Source organism: Apodemus sylvaticus, chromosome 10 (genome assembly GCF_947179515.1).
Source record: "Apodemus sylvaticus chromosome 10, mApoSyl1.1, whole genome shotgun sequence".
Taxonomy (NCBI): Eukaryota; Metazoa; Chordata; class Mammalia; order Rodentia; family Muridae; genus Apodemus; species Apodemus sylvaticus.
Genome location: NC_067481.1, coordinates 45897905 through 45911055, shown reverse-complemented (window position 1 = coordinate 45911055; position 13151 = coordinate 45897905). Strand labels below are relative to the sequence as shown.

Here is a 13151-nt window from a genome sequence, read left to right as displayed (position 1 = left end):
GTGTTTGGTGATTGTCTTCAGTTCCAGAATTTGCAGCCTGTGCACTTTTTGGAGAGTGATATTTTTGCTGGGCAGCAGATCTGCTTTGGCTCTTCCTGTTTGCCTGCAGGGGCCCCCGCTGGGCACGCACAGGCATGGGGACAAATGCTTATAGTGTCTGGGAAACTCTCCAGGGAAGATTGAGTTTCTGTTCCTAACACCTGGGCTCCTGTGGCGGCCTCCCTGGGGAGCCTTTGACATCTTCAGATGTGTGGAAGTTGTCCTGGCATCTCCTGAGCAGCAGGGGGCAGACATGCGCTAGGCTATAAATCAGGCGTCCTCCCAAGGTCTCTGCTGTTTGATGGTTCTGGGGAGGGGTCTCCAGTGCAGTGTACCACATCACTCCTTCCTGCTATCTGTTTCCAGCTACTAGAATACCGTCACCACCCACTTCTGGGTGGCCTTCTGGAACTCATATCCTACTTCCTTCTATGGGGAAAAGATACAGGCAGTAGATCAAAGAGATCAATTTTCTTATTTCTCTTCTCTGCCAGGCCCTGAAAGCCAAGCAAGAATGGGGTGTGGGCAGTTTTTCCTGCTTAAAGAAGGCAAGGGAGATACACAGAGACACAGGAAGGGCACCTTCAGGCCAGATGTGACCACGGGCCAGTTTTACTTGGTCTCCATGGGGTGTTAGAAAGAATTCCAGCCTCTCTTGAAAAACCAGAGCTCAGAGGCCAGGCAAGTGGTTCATTAGGCAGAGCTCTTGCTGTGGAATCATGAAGATTGGAATTCACCCAGGAGACAGAGACGGGAGATCCCCAGAGAAGCTGGCTAGCTAGACCAGCCAAATTGGCCAGTTGAAGCAAGAGACCCTGTCTCAATATATAAGGTGCGGGCAAGTTGGGGAGGGAAGATGCCCAACATTAACCTCTCCTCCACACCCATGTGCACCTGTATGCACACATGAGAGAGGGGGAGGGGAGAGAGAATGAAAAAGGATGAGGGGGAGAAAGGGGAGAGAATGAAAGGGAAAGAGAAAAAGGATGAGAGAGAGAGAGAGAAAGAGAGGGAGGGAGAGAGGGAGAGAGAGAGGGAGGGAGAGAGAGAGAGGGAGGGAGAGAGAGAGGGAGGGAGGGGGAGAGAGAGAGAGAGAGAGAGAGAGAGAGAGAGAGAGAGAGAGAGACTATTTGCCAACGCCACTTGCAGGCTCTTCCAGGACAGTAGTCTGCTTGAATAGCATCATTCCCTTCTGCCTCTGCCTCTGCTAGCCACTACCTCTAAAGAGTCAGCAGCCTCAGGGGTTTAGTCCTTGTGTTTGTGGCCAGCAGCGTTCTGGGTACTCTCTGGGTTCTCCCCACGGGGACCAGTGTTAACCCAACAGCCATCGTTTATGAAGATCCTTCTTTGAAGCTGGGTGTGGTGGCACATTCCTTTAATGCCTACACTCTGGAGGCAGAGTCGCATCGATCTCTGGTCGATGGTGGCATTGAAGCCACCCTGGTTCACAAAGTTAGACTCTGTTCCAAAATAAATAAGCAAAGAAAAGCCTCCTTTGAGCTTTGGCTGTGCATAGAGTTATAGACTTCATTGCAATGAATTCGCCAGGGAGCGAGGGCAGTGTGGGGGCTGACCTCCTCCCGTGCCCTCGGAGGGGATAAGGATTGAGGAGAAGCCCGAGGTGTGGGTGCACATCAAAGGAAGCTTCAGTCTGGGGTACCTTTGGACCCAAAGCCCCAATAGTCTTTTGTGGTGGATTCTTAGCATTCTTTCTCAGCTCTTTTCCAGTCTATGCCTATCTCATCCACAAGGTGGCAGCAGTGAGCAACCAGCGCCATACCTTTCAAATTCAAGCACTTCTGATTTTAGCTGTAATAGTGTGTAAGGTTGGAAGGGGACGGCTTTTGTACAGCTCCGTGCTCTAGGCTTTTCTCCTTGCCCATAGGTTCGCTCACTGGCCCATGCTGATGAGGCAAGGGGACTGCTATGGCTCCTGGAAGAGGAGGCACTGGTGCCCGGTGCAACGGAGGATGCCCTCCTCGACCGGCTTTTCTCCTATTATGGGCCCCGGGAAGGTGACAAAAAAGGTAGGTGGCACCTGGAGGACAGCCCTTCTGCTGTGGAAAAGCCGGGTGGTGCTCTCTACCTGTATGTTGGTGTCCGGTTCCTCACAGTCAGAACTTTGTTTCTCGTGCCCTCAGGCCAGAGTCCTCTTCTGCGCAGTAGCAAACCAAGGCATTTTCTCCTGGGCCACAGTCATGGTACCAACTGGGTGGAGTACAACGTGGCTGGCTGGCTGAACTATACCAAGCAGAATCCAGCCACCCAGAATGCACCGCGGCTCCTGCAGGACTCCCAGAAGTAAGGCCATCTCCCACACTGACCCTGTAACTATTCTCTGGACTGCCTTCCTCTGGTGATACGTCACAGTCCCATCACTAGCAAGGCAGATAAGCCTCTGGCCCCTGAGACAACAGTCAAGGCCACAAGGGCTTGAGGACGCAGGAACAGCCTGCAGAAATAGAAATGGGAGGCATGTTTAGAAAGGCCTATAGATGGGACTGGTAAGATGGCTCAGTGGTTAAGAGCTCTGACTGCTCTTCCAAAGGTTCTGGGTTCAATTTCCAGCAACCACATGGTGGCTCACAACCATCCGTAATGAGATCTGATGCCCTCTTCTGGAGTGTCCAAAGACAGCTACAGTGTACTTATATATAAAATAAAATAAATGAATCTTTAGAAGTGCCTATAGTTTTCAGAGAAAGCAGAAACAACATAATACAATACTCAGAAATTAATATCAGGGGTATCAGAAGTTCAAGATTGTCCTTGGCTACATTTTTAGAAGATTTTATTTTTTTTTAATTATGTGTATGAGGGGAGGGGGGATCAGTACATGAGTGCAGTGCCCATAGAGGCCAGAAGAGGGCATATGATCCCCTGGAGTGAGAGTTACGGATGAGTGAGCGGCTAATGTGGGTCCTCTGTGAGAGCACTCGGCTGTCTTTTCAGACCTTTCAACAACATTCAGAAACGAAACGGAAAAAAAATATTTTAAAACCCAGAAATCGATGGGTGGTGGTGGCACATTCCTTTAACCCCAGCCCTCAGGAGGCAGAGGCAGGTGGATCTCTGTGAGTTTGAGGCCAGCCTGGTCTACAGAGTGAGTTCCACGACAGCCAAGGCTGCACAGAGAAACCCTGTTTTGAAAAACAAAGCAAAGCAAACAAAAAACAAAACAAACAAACAAACAAGGGCAGTTAAAACCCAGAAATCACATAAGCTCTGTCATTCATTTATGTCAGATTGCTAACTTGTCCCTCGTAGACGAGGGTGGGGGGTGTGTAGGTGCCAGGCAGTTAGCAGTGAAAACAACACACATCCTGCCCCACACAAGAGAGGCAATGAACAAGAGATGAAGTGTGTAGACTAATTATATGGTGTACTGAACTGTACACTAGCAACATCTCCCCTCAGCAGTGAGGAAGGAGCAGATGGCTCCCACTGCCCACCGCCCGCCTCTGCCCATCTTGGGCTTTCTCTTCTTCTGGTTTTGTACTGGGACATACTGCACCAGTAAAGATGGCTCAAGCCTCTGACCACAGCCATATTGGGTGTGTGTGTGTGTGTGTGTGTGTGTGTGTGTGTGTAGGGGGTTCCTAAGGAGCAGCCTCTATTCCCTCACATTTTAACTTCTTTTCTGGGCTTGCCTCCTGCAGAAAGATCATCAGCAACCTGTTTCTGGGCCGGGCAGGCAGTGCCACGGTGCTCTCAGGCTCCATTGCAGGCCTGGAAGGTGGCTCCCAGCTGGCCTTGCGCCGGGCGACTAGCATGAGGAAAACGTTTACCACCGGCATGGCAGCTGTCAAGAAGAAGTCACTGTGCATACAGATTAAGCTGCAGGTGGTAAGTGTCCCCCAAGGCCCCAGGTCCCTGACTTCTGGCCCTCAGCACACTCATGGCGTCCGTCCGTGCCCACTGAGACCCACGTGCTTTGATCACCGCCAACGGGGCGGTTATGACTGGCCAGCCAGGCCTCAGGAGGGCAGAGGTGTCTGGGCTTAACAATGTCCTAGCAGGTGGGGGACGAGCTGCTCTCCTACGAGGAGAGGAGGTACCAGACATCAGAGCACTGAAGGCGGTCCCATTCCCTTTGACAGGATGCCCTCATTGATACCATCAAGAGGTCCAAGATGCATTTCGTGCACTGCTTCCTTCCTGTGGCCGAGGGCTGGCCTGGGGAACCCCGATCTGCCTCTTCCCGCCGAGTTAGCAGCAGCAGTGAGCTGGACCTGCCCCCGGGAGACCCCTGCGAGGCTGGGCTGCTGCAACTGGATGTGTCCCTGCTCCGCGCCCAGCTTAGGGGATCTCGCCTGCTTGATGCAATGCGCATGTACCGCCAAGGTGAGGCATCTGCCCCGCCCGCCCCAAGCGAGCCCTGGACCTCTTTCCCAGAGGTGCTCCCCACCCCCGCCCCCACCCTCCCCCACCCTCACCCCTGCTGCTGTTTTGTCTAGGGACTGGCTTAAGGTCTCCTTCCTTCTGAAGGTTCTTTCTTCTTACTATTCCCAGCCTAACCTTGCTCATTCTAGGCCTACACGTGCACGCGCATGCGCACACAGGCGTGTACGCTCCATCCCAAATGCCCTATCATTTGCTCTCGAGGCCCCTCTTCCCCATCTTCCCTGGTGTGGCAGGTCGGCTCTGTCCATAGCATCCCGTAAGAAACTCAGTGCCCTTTCAGCTCCACCTGCCCAAGGGGAAACAGGTGCTAAATCTCTCGGAAGTACATAAAATTCCCAAGAAAGGTCAGAAAGACCCTTTTAATGGGCCCAGCTGCAGGGGGAGGGGACAAGGACGGTGGCAGTAGTTGCCATCTGTGCGGTATTTATGGCTGGCCAAGCGCTCTTCCCACCTCCTCCACACAGTGATTCACGGAGCCTCCTGAAGCAGTAACTACCATCATCCCTAACTACGGAGGCAAGGCTCAGAGAGGCTAAGGAGCGTGCCCAGGGTCACCCAGCGGCAGAGCTGGATTCCAGCCTGGTAGGCCTCTTGCAGTGAGATTAGGAATTGCCAGGTTTCTGCTCTGTTCCCTTCCCATCACCTAGAAGCTCAGGCCGGCCCCGCCCACCCACAGACAGGTCCCTCGAGGTATCCCCGCAAGCACCCTCATTTTTCCTCAGTAGTGAAAGCCAGGAAACAGGCTCCCTACCCTGTTCCAAATAAATCATCGATCCGTCCGCACGTCTTGATATGGAGTTGGTGTTTATTATTTCAAAACCAGATTGTTACCGCTCTGAACCAAAATCAATGTGCTTTACTCAAACAAGCAGATCGATGAGGCCAGCGGCAGCAGCCTTCCCCCTCCCCCGGCCCCCAGCCACCATCGATAGCACTGATGATTAATTAAGATGCCAGGCGTCCAGACCTGCTATCCTGGCCCATCAATTTAATTGCAATTCAGATACAATCAATAGCTCACTTTGTCTCGGCCCCTCGGCGGCCCCCGCCTCCTGTTTCAATTATCAGGCACATGCATCAGCCTCCTCTCTCTCCCAGTTGGAGGCTTTCCCGGAGCTGGCCAGCCAGAGCAAGCCCCCAGCTGGCTGTCAGCAGCCCAGGTGTGAACTCCACTTCTGCCTCCAGCCGCAGCCTTGGTGACCTTGGGCAACCCTGGGACTCCAATCTCAGTTCCCTAGGCTGAAAGCTGACGGATCCACTTGGGAATCCCTTTCTGGCTTGGAACTCTGCATCCGAGGGAGTGGGCCTTGGCCCTCTGCTGTGGGCCCGGGTGAAATCGGTATAATTGGAGTCTACTCCTGCTAGCCTCTCGCCTGACCTTGTTCTGAGCCGGAGCAGCTCACCCTTCACTTGACCACAAGTCCAGACACTCTTCAGGGGAAGAGAATTTCAGGGTTTTCTGGTTCTTGTTTTTGTCTTTTAGCTTTAAATTCAAGGTCAAGGTAGGGCGGGGATGGAACCCTTCCATAATCCTGCTTCAGGAGACAAGGGACAGGGAAGTCCCATTTCACTGCGTGTTTATACCCTAAGCTGTGCTTACCACCTAGCTTCTGACTTGGTCTCTGTGACTGCCGTGTGGAATAAGGTCCAGGGCCCTATTTAAAGGTGAAGATGGGCCTGGAGTGTGACTTCAGCTCATGATAGAGAAGGGGGCACACTCAGGAAGCCCTCCAAATGGAGATCGCGGAGGACAGCTGGGAGGTCTGGGGACCTCTCTGGGCTACTTTCTACCCTTCCAAGTTCAGGTCTCTATGGTAATACAGAGACTGAGCGAAGCCTTGCAGCCTTAGTAAGGAAAAGCAGTAGGACATCAGATTGAAAAAACTGTGGGGGCTAGCCTGGGTGGGACCCAACTCCTCACAACCATATGACTTTGACAGAGAGAGGGAGAGGGAGAAGTGTGTTTGTGTGTGTGTGTGTGTGTGTGTGTTTATAGTATTGGGAATAAAATTTGGGGCTATATCCATGCTTTACCCTGAGCTAAAGCCTTCATATCCTGCTTTAGCTGAGGGTCCATCCTTTCTGGGCCTTTCCTGTCCACAACTACCACCATCCCCCCCCACCCCCTCACCTCCCTGCCCCGCCCACCTGATCAAGCTAGGTATTGACGATCTGGCTCTGGTTCACCCTCCAGGTTACCCAGACCACATGGTGTTTTCTGAGTTCCGCCGGCGCTTTGATGTCCTGGCTCCACACCTGACCAAGAAACATGGGCGTAACTACATCGTGGTGGATGAGAAGCGGGTAGGTTTGGGTCTCCAGGATCTTTGCAATCCTCCTCATTCATGCAGAGCCCTCTGCCCCTCTTTCCTAGACATTGCAGACTGGTTCTTGCTCAAGGTTACTGAGTTCCAGCCAGCCATGGCTAGGACAGACATAATACTGTGGCAGTGTGAAGTCAGCTCAGAGCACAGGCTGCAGAATTGGAGAGGAGCTACCGTTGTTGAAGGCCAAAGACTTAGGTGTCTGTGTCTTAGGAAGCCAGATAGTCATATGAGCAAACATGCCAGAGCCTCCCAACTGGGTGACAAGGTTTTGTGTTTTGTGTCTCCCACTGAGGTCCCTTGACCTTGGCCTCCATTCCTGAAGTAGCAATCTGTCTAGGACTGGGCAAGCATCCTTCCTAGGAGGAGGCTGAGGGGGCGTGTATACTTTGGTGCCAGGGGTATACAGGTCTGCAAGCCTCTTACAGTCAGGAACTGCAGAAGGACTGTCTACCACTTTATCCTGCCACCTTGCCCTCCAGAGGCAACTCTTCAGGCAGCCAATAGGTTCCTTCCTTGTGCACCTGCCTCACACTTCCAACTTGACTCTGAAAGCACCTCATTCCTCAGGAGGCTTCTCTGAAGGGAAGGCACAAAAGCAGAAGGAGAGCCCACGGCATTGCCTAGTCTGTCCCTTCACAGTCACCAATGCCCTGACTCGCAAACATACACTCACAGAAGCCTCAAAGATGTGTGCAGTCTTGGGGGTGTCAGGTTCTGCCTCATCTCCTCTCGTAGGTTCTGACTTTATCCTCACTCCCCTGTCATGGCTACAGACTGTACCGGTCTCCCTGGGAATGCTGTCCTTCCCACATGAACGTCTCTGATCACAGCATCCTACTTACAGAAAAGTGTCCCCCGCTCAGGAATCTGCTGGGACTCAGCGAGACCTTTCCGGTCTTGACCAAATCTATTCTTTGATCCATCACTATTTAAAAGTGTACTAGCCGGGCAGTGGTGGCGCATGCCTTTAATCCCAGCAGTCAGAGGCAGAGGCCGGTGGATCTCTGAGCTCAGGACCAGCCTGATCTACATAGTGAGTTTCAGGACAGCTAGGACTAAAAGAAACAAAGGAAGGAAGGAAGAAAGGAAGGAAGGAAGGAAGGAAGAAGGAGGAAGAGGAGGAGGAGGAAAGGAAGGGAGGGAGGGAGGGAGGGAGGGAGGGAGGAAGGAAGGAAGGAAGGAAGGAAGGAAGGAAGGAAGGAAGGAAGGAAGAGAAGAAAAAATGACTTCACTTCTGTGCTCGCCCTCTTATCCCTGCTCAGGAGGGCCAGCCTTCAGGTGGCTGAGATCTTCATGTTAGACCCCCAAGGGCCAGGGAAAGAAACGGAACAACTCTGTAGACTTAACCCCTACAGGCTTATGATCTTCAACTCTAGGTGGGCCCTTGGACGGCCTAGTAAGGCTTCCGTGCGTCCTTCCTTAGGTGGCTTCGGCACCAAGCTCCTAGCCTGCCCTGCGTTCACCTCCCTGCTCCCATCTTCCCTCCCTTGCCTTCCCACACCATCTTTCCAGCAGACCACCTTGACTCTGAAATCCAGGGTCCAGCTTTGTCTACCATCTTTACGCTTCTCTTCATCGTCCTCCTCCTTCCTGTCCCCCATCTGTCTTGGTGGAGGCAAGGTGGAGATAGGGCATTTTCTGTGCAGTTCTTTCCTCTGCAGCTTAGAATCCATTCCATCAGGGATTAACCATTCATGCTTTGATCTTCAACCTCTCCTAGCTCTTTTGTCTATTGGAATGGTTCCTGAGGTATCGGCGAGGACACAGCCTCTACCTGAGAGGCCCGGTGTCACCCAGCTAACTGTCTCATCAGCACTCTCGCCTGAGGCCATCCAGTCTTCTCTCTGGAGCTCTGCTGTCATCTGTCCGTCCGCCTCAGTGGCCTGTTCTCCTCTCTGATGTTCTGGGGCTGCTCCTCCATCACCCCAGTGTTGCTAGAGCCACTGGGCACTTTTCTGTTCTCTGTTCCTTGAATTTTTTTTTAAAAAAGAAAAGGATTCATTTATTCGTATGTGTTTAAGTATTTTGCCTGCATGTATGTATACAACTTGCATGCTTGTGACCATGGAGGCCAGAAGAGGGCATCAGATCCCATTACAGATGGTTGTGAGCCACCATGTGGGTGCTGGGAATTGAACTCAAGACTTCTGGAAGAACAGTCAGTGCTCTTATCCTCTGAGCCATCTCTCCAGTACCCCTCCCCCCCAATTTTTTTTTTTTCTTTTTGAGACAGAGTCTCACCCTGTAGTCCTGAGTCTCCTGGAAATCACTATGTAGATCAGGCTACCCTAGAACTCACAGAGATCCATCTGCCTCCAGCTCCCAAGTGCAGCACCTGCCTGGCTGTTCCTTGAGTTCTTGGCTTTACAGAGAGCTCTGTCATTCTGACCTGTTTGCTGCTCCCCTTCTCTGCTGCCGTGCCTAGCACACCAGTCCCTGCTCTTCGCGCGGCCCCTGGAGACTTCTGCTTCCACTCACCACTTCAGTAAAGACCTCACCCCTCAGTTCACCATCGCCATCGTGGCTCTATTGTTTATTCCGCCCTCTCTTCCTGGACAGCCCCACTCACGCCCATCTCTTATCACATTCTCTGATCAGTGCTGCTGCTGGACCTCTCTCCCGCACCCCTGGTGCATGTGTCTATCTCACTGCCTGGGATTTCTGTCACCCCAGACTGAGCACGCTCAGACCTCTCATTCTCTTGCCTCTCAGACCTGTTCTTCTTCATATGTCCCATGCCTTGGTGAGTAACCTCTCCAACTTGGACTCTGTCCTTCCTGAGAGAACCGAGCCAAGTCCCCCCCAGCACACAGGGTTCCCCACACCTTGACTGCTACTGACTTCTTTTGTTAAATCCCCACCCCTCACTCCTGTATCTTGTGATCCCAGACTTTGCCCAGGTTGGCAGCACTGCCCCTTTCTATCAGGCCAAGCCGTGCTCTTCTGGGGTCCTTCACTCCCCGCTCCTGACTGGCCTCCGCCCCTGACTGGCCTCTGCCCCTGACTGGCCTCCGCTCCTGACTGGCCTCTGCCCCTGACTGGCCTCCACTCCTGACTGGCCTCCGCTCCTGACTGGCCTCTGCCGCTGACTGCCTCCGCCCCTGACTGGCCTCCACTCCTGACTGGCCTCCGCCCCTGACTGGCCTCTGCTCCTGACTGGCCTCTGCTCCTGACTGGCCTCTGCTCCTGACTGACCTCCATGCCTTTTATTTTGATGAACTTCACTTGTCTTGCCTCCCACTCGTCTTGCTCCTCAGGAACACAATTTGTTCCTCTTCTAGTTACCTCTGGTCCCCAGAGTGGACACAGTAGCAGCACCATGGAAACCTACCTGAGGGGTCTATGGAAGAAATGAGGGACAGGGGCGGGGGCTGAGTAAGTGGAGATGGCGAGAGCCTGTGCAGGCCTGATGGTGGCCTTTCTCTCCTCAGGCTGTGGAGGAGCTGCTGGAGTCCCTGGACCTGGAAAAGAGCAGCTGCTGCATGGGCCTGAGCCGGGTAAGTGGCCCACAGGCGGGCAACTAGGTATTTTCTCCCTGGTGGCCCTCACAGGTGGCTGGGCCTCTTTCCTGTTCTGCTGCTTTGTCAGGCCTTGCAATCCCCTGGGTCCCTTCTGAGTCTTGCTTCCCAGCTCCCCACTGGCCACCTAGGAACTACCTTTTCTTCAGGCAGAAGCCAGGGCGTAGCTGTTCCAGTTTTAGCAAACCACTTTCTTGCCAAGATAGCCAACTGATTCAGGACGGTGAAACCTCTGTTGGAACGTGGCTCTGAACCTGGCCTGAAGCCCATCTGGGGAGTGGGAAACGGAAGAGCTGGATTTGAAGGGAGGGGCTGGGAAGGCCAGAGGTAGTGGGACCAGGGTTCCAGAATGTTACCCGGGTCTGTAAGAGCAAGCAAGGACACGGTGAGCTGGGCCGCCACCTGCCCACAGGCCACATCCTCATCCAAATGGAATGTGCAGCATAAAATGCCGGCACTCCTGACCTTGTGCTCACACTAAAGGCCATTGGAGCCGGCTTCTACAGGCAGGGAGCCACGCCCGCCCCTCCCCTGGCTGGAAAGCTTGGATAGGAGTCGTTTTTTGAATGTGCTCTGGGGGCTGGCGTGGAGCAAGGGCAGAGAGTCACTGATACAGTGCTCTTCTGTCAGCCGAGGGGGGAGGGTTCCTGGTGGCAGGGCCTCTTGCAGTGTGAGGTGGAGGGAGAGGCGCATGGTCCTTGTCCTCTGTCAGTGTTTCCAGACTCTCCCTGTGTCTTCTCATCTCAGCACCTGGTGCCCCTGGCTCTCTCCTCTCCGCTGAGTCGTCACGGTCCCTTCTGCCCTGTGTGTTGCTTTCTGCTCCTGAGTTTCCTCTCTCCATATTCTGTGCTTGTCCCCACCCCTTTGGTGTTATTTTTCTGCTCTGGTCTCTGCTTTACCTATGACATGTGGCTCCCTTCCTTTCTCTCTGGGCAACCTCCACTGCGTACACACACAGAAACACACACACACACACATAAACATATACACACACACATGCACTGAGACATATACTGACATACACACACATTTGCTCACACAAAAAGACACAAAGACGTACACACACTCATATACATGGACATACACAGATACACATACACATACAGACATAGACAGACAGAAAACGGACACACATACACAAAAAGACACACTCACAGAGATACACACACAAATTCATACACATAGAGAGATATACTCACACAGACACATACACATACACCTCACACACAGACATACACTCATACACACAGACACACATATACAGACACACACACAGGCATAGACAGACAGACAGACAGATAGATACACAGACATAGACAGACAGACAGACACACACACACACTGTGTGAGACTCAGAGACTGCCAGCTGGGCTGCCTGCAGTCAAAACCATTCCTTCAGCTTCTCAGTGCCTCTCAGGTTAGCTCACACCCAGGTTTTTCGGTGAGCTCCTTCCTCTCTAGCTGGCTGGACCGCTGCAGGCTGGTACTGGGAGTGGCACTCCTCCAAGACAGTTTCTAGTTTCCCAGACACATCTCAGGCAGGAGCAGGCCTGTACAGGTTGCTCTTCTTCTGGCTACATCTTAGACCCTCAGCTGTCCTGAGTCCTTCCAGGTACCAAGCTGAGGCAGGTGAGCCACCGGGCCTACTGGTACTCAAGGGAGAGGGGGCAAGGCTGGGTGTTTGCTCTGAGACAAGAAGCTTTAGCTTTGCAGGCTGCACTTAGCACTGGCTGGTGATCAGGGACTGGGTGTCTGTCCTAATGCTTCAGTGGAGTGGCTTCATTAGGCCCCTGAAAGGTCAGGCTAAGACTTTGGGAGCCCGAGATCCTCCTGAATCTGTAAAATCTGCATTAATGAGTACTCAAGGAAGGAGATGATGAGAGGCTGTCCCTAGTGCTTCCCTCTGTGCGTAACTGTGCATTCATGCACATATGCTTGTAGTAGGTGCTGTGGAGTGGAGGCCAGGGGTTGAGTCTGCTGTCCTTCTCCCTGGCTCTCCACCTTATTTTTTATTATTATTATCTTTGTTACATTTATTTATTTAGAGAGTTGGAGGGTGTATGGGCATCCTTGTGTTAGAGGACAGTTTGTAGAAGTTCGTTCTCCTTTCTACCATGTGGGCACTGTGGATCTGACTCAGGTCCTCAGGTTTGGTGGCAAATGACAATTCACTGAGTCACCTCCTCAGGCCTGTCAGTCTTAAGTTTTTTGAACCAGGGTCTCTTACTGAGTTGGGAATTCACAGGACAGCCAGCACACTCTAGGACTGTCCTCTCTCTGTGCCCTACCCAGTCCCCAGGACTAGGGTTACAGACAAATGTTACCACGCCTGACTTTTATTTGGGTGCTGGGTGCCTGAACTCAGGTCGTTTGGCTTCTATAACAGGCACTTAACAGGGCGAGCCATCTCCTTAACTCCCCTCAGAAAGAAAGGACCCTTAGCTCCACAGACACTGACGAGATTTAAGGCTTGCATCTGTAGCCTTTAGAGCATTATTTCTCCTTGTGTTTCTGAACCATTCCGGCTCTCTGTGTGCATACTCCTTTCCCCTGTTTGTTTGCTTGACCTAGGAGCAAACTGGCTGTTCTTCCCCTAGAGGCTTGCGTGTTTATTACTAGAAACTGAGGTATGAGTCAGACTTAGGATGCACGAGGAACCCACTCTGCCAGCTGATAGGATTTGGGACAGGAACACAGAGTGGAGCTGGTCTTTAAGGACGAGGCTTCTGTGATGTCACCAGATGCTATGCTCTGACCAGGTTTAGGCGCTTTCCCTACCTCTTCCCTGAAGGGGACTCTGGGATCCTTCCCCATAAGGACTTTATGTTACCAGTGTTTTCTCTCTCTCTCTCTCTCTCTCTCT

The 13151-nt window shown here is 52.6% G+C and overlaps 1 protein-coding gene across 10 annotated transcripts in view; it reads left to right on the top strand.

Moving 5' to 3' along the window:
• The window catches only part of Myo18a (myosin XVIIIA), a 103091-nt gene that overhangs the window by 64024 nt on the left and 25916 nt on the right, over positions 1-13151 (top strand). For all 10 annotated transcript variants that reach the window (XM_052197101.1, XM_052197092.1, XM_052197095.1 and 7 more), the window contains 6 exons: positions 1925-2066; positions 2181-2340; positions 3699-3885; positions 4140-4383; positions 6638-6747; positions 10202-10267. In XM_052197101.1, coding sequence (XP_052053061.1) covers positions 1925-2066; positions 2181-2340; positions 3699-3885; positions 4140-4383; positions 6638-6747; positions 10202-10267 — 909 coding nt within the window. The remainder of the gene's footprint in view (positions 1-1924; positions 2067-2180; positions 2341-3698; positions 3886-4139; positions 4384-6637; positions 6748-10201; positions 10268-13151) is intronic.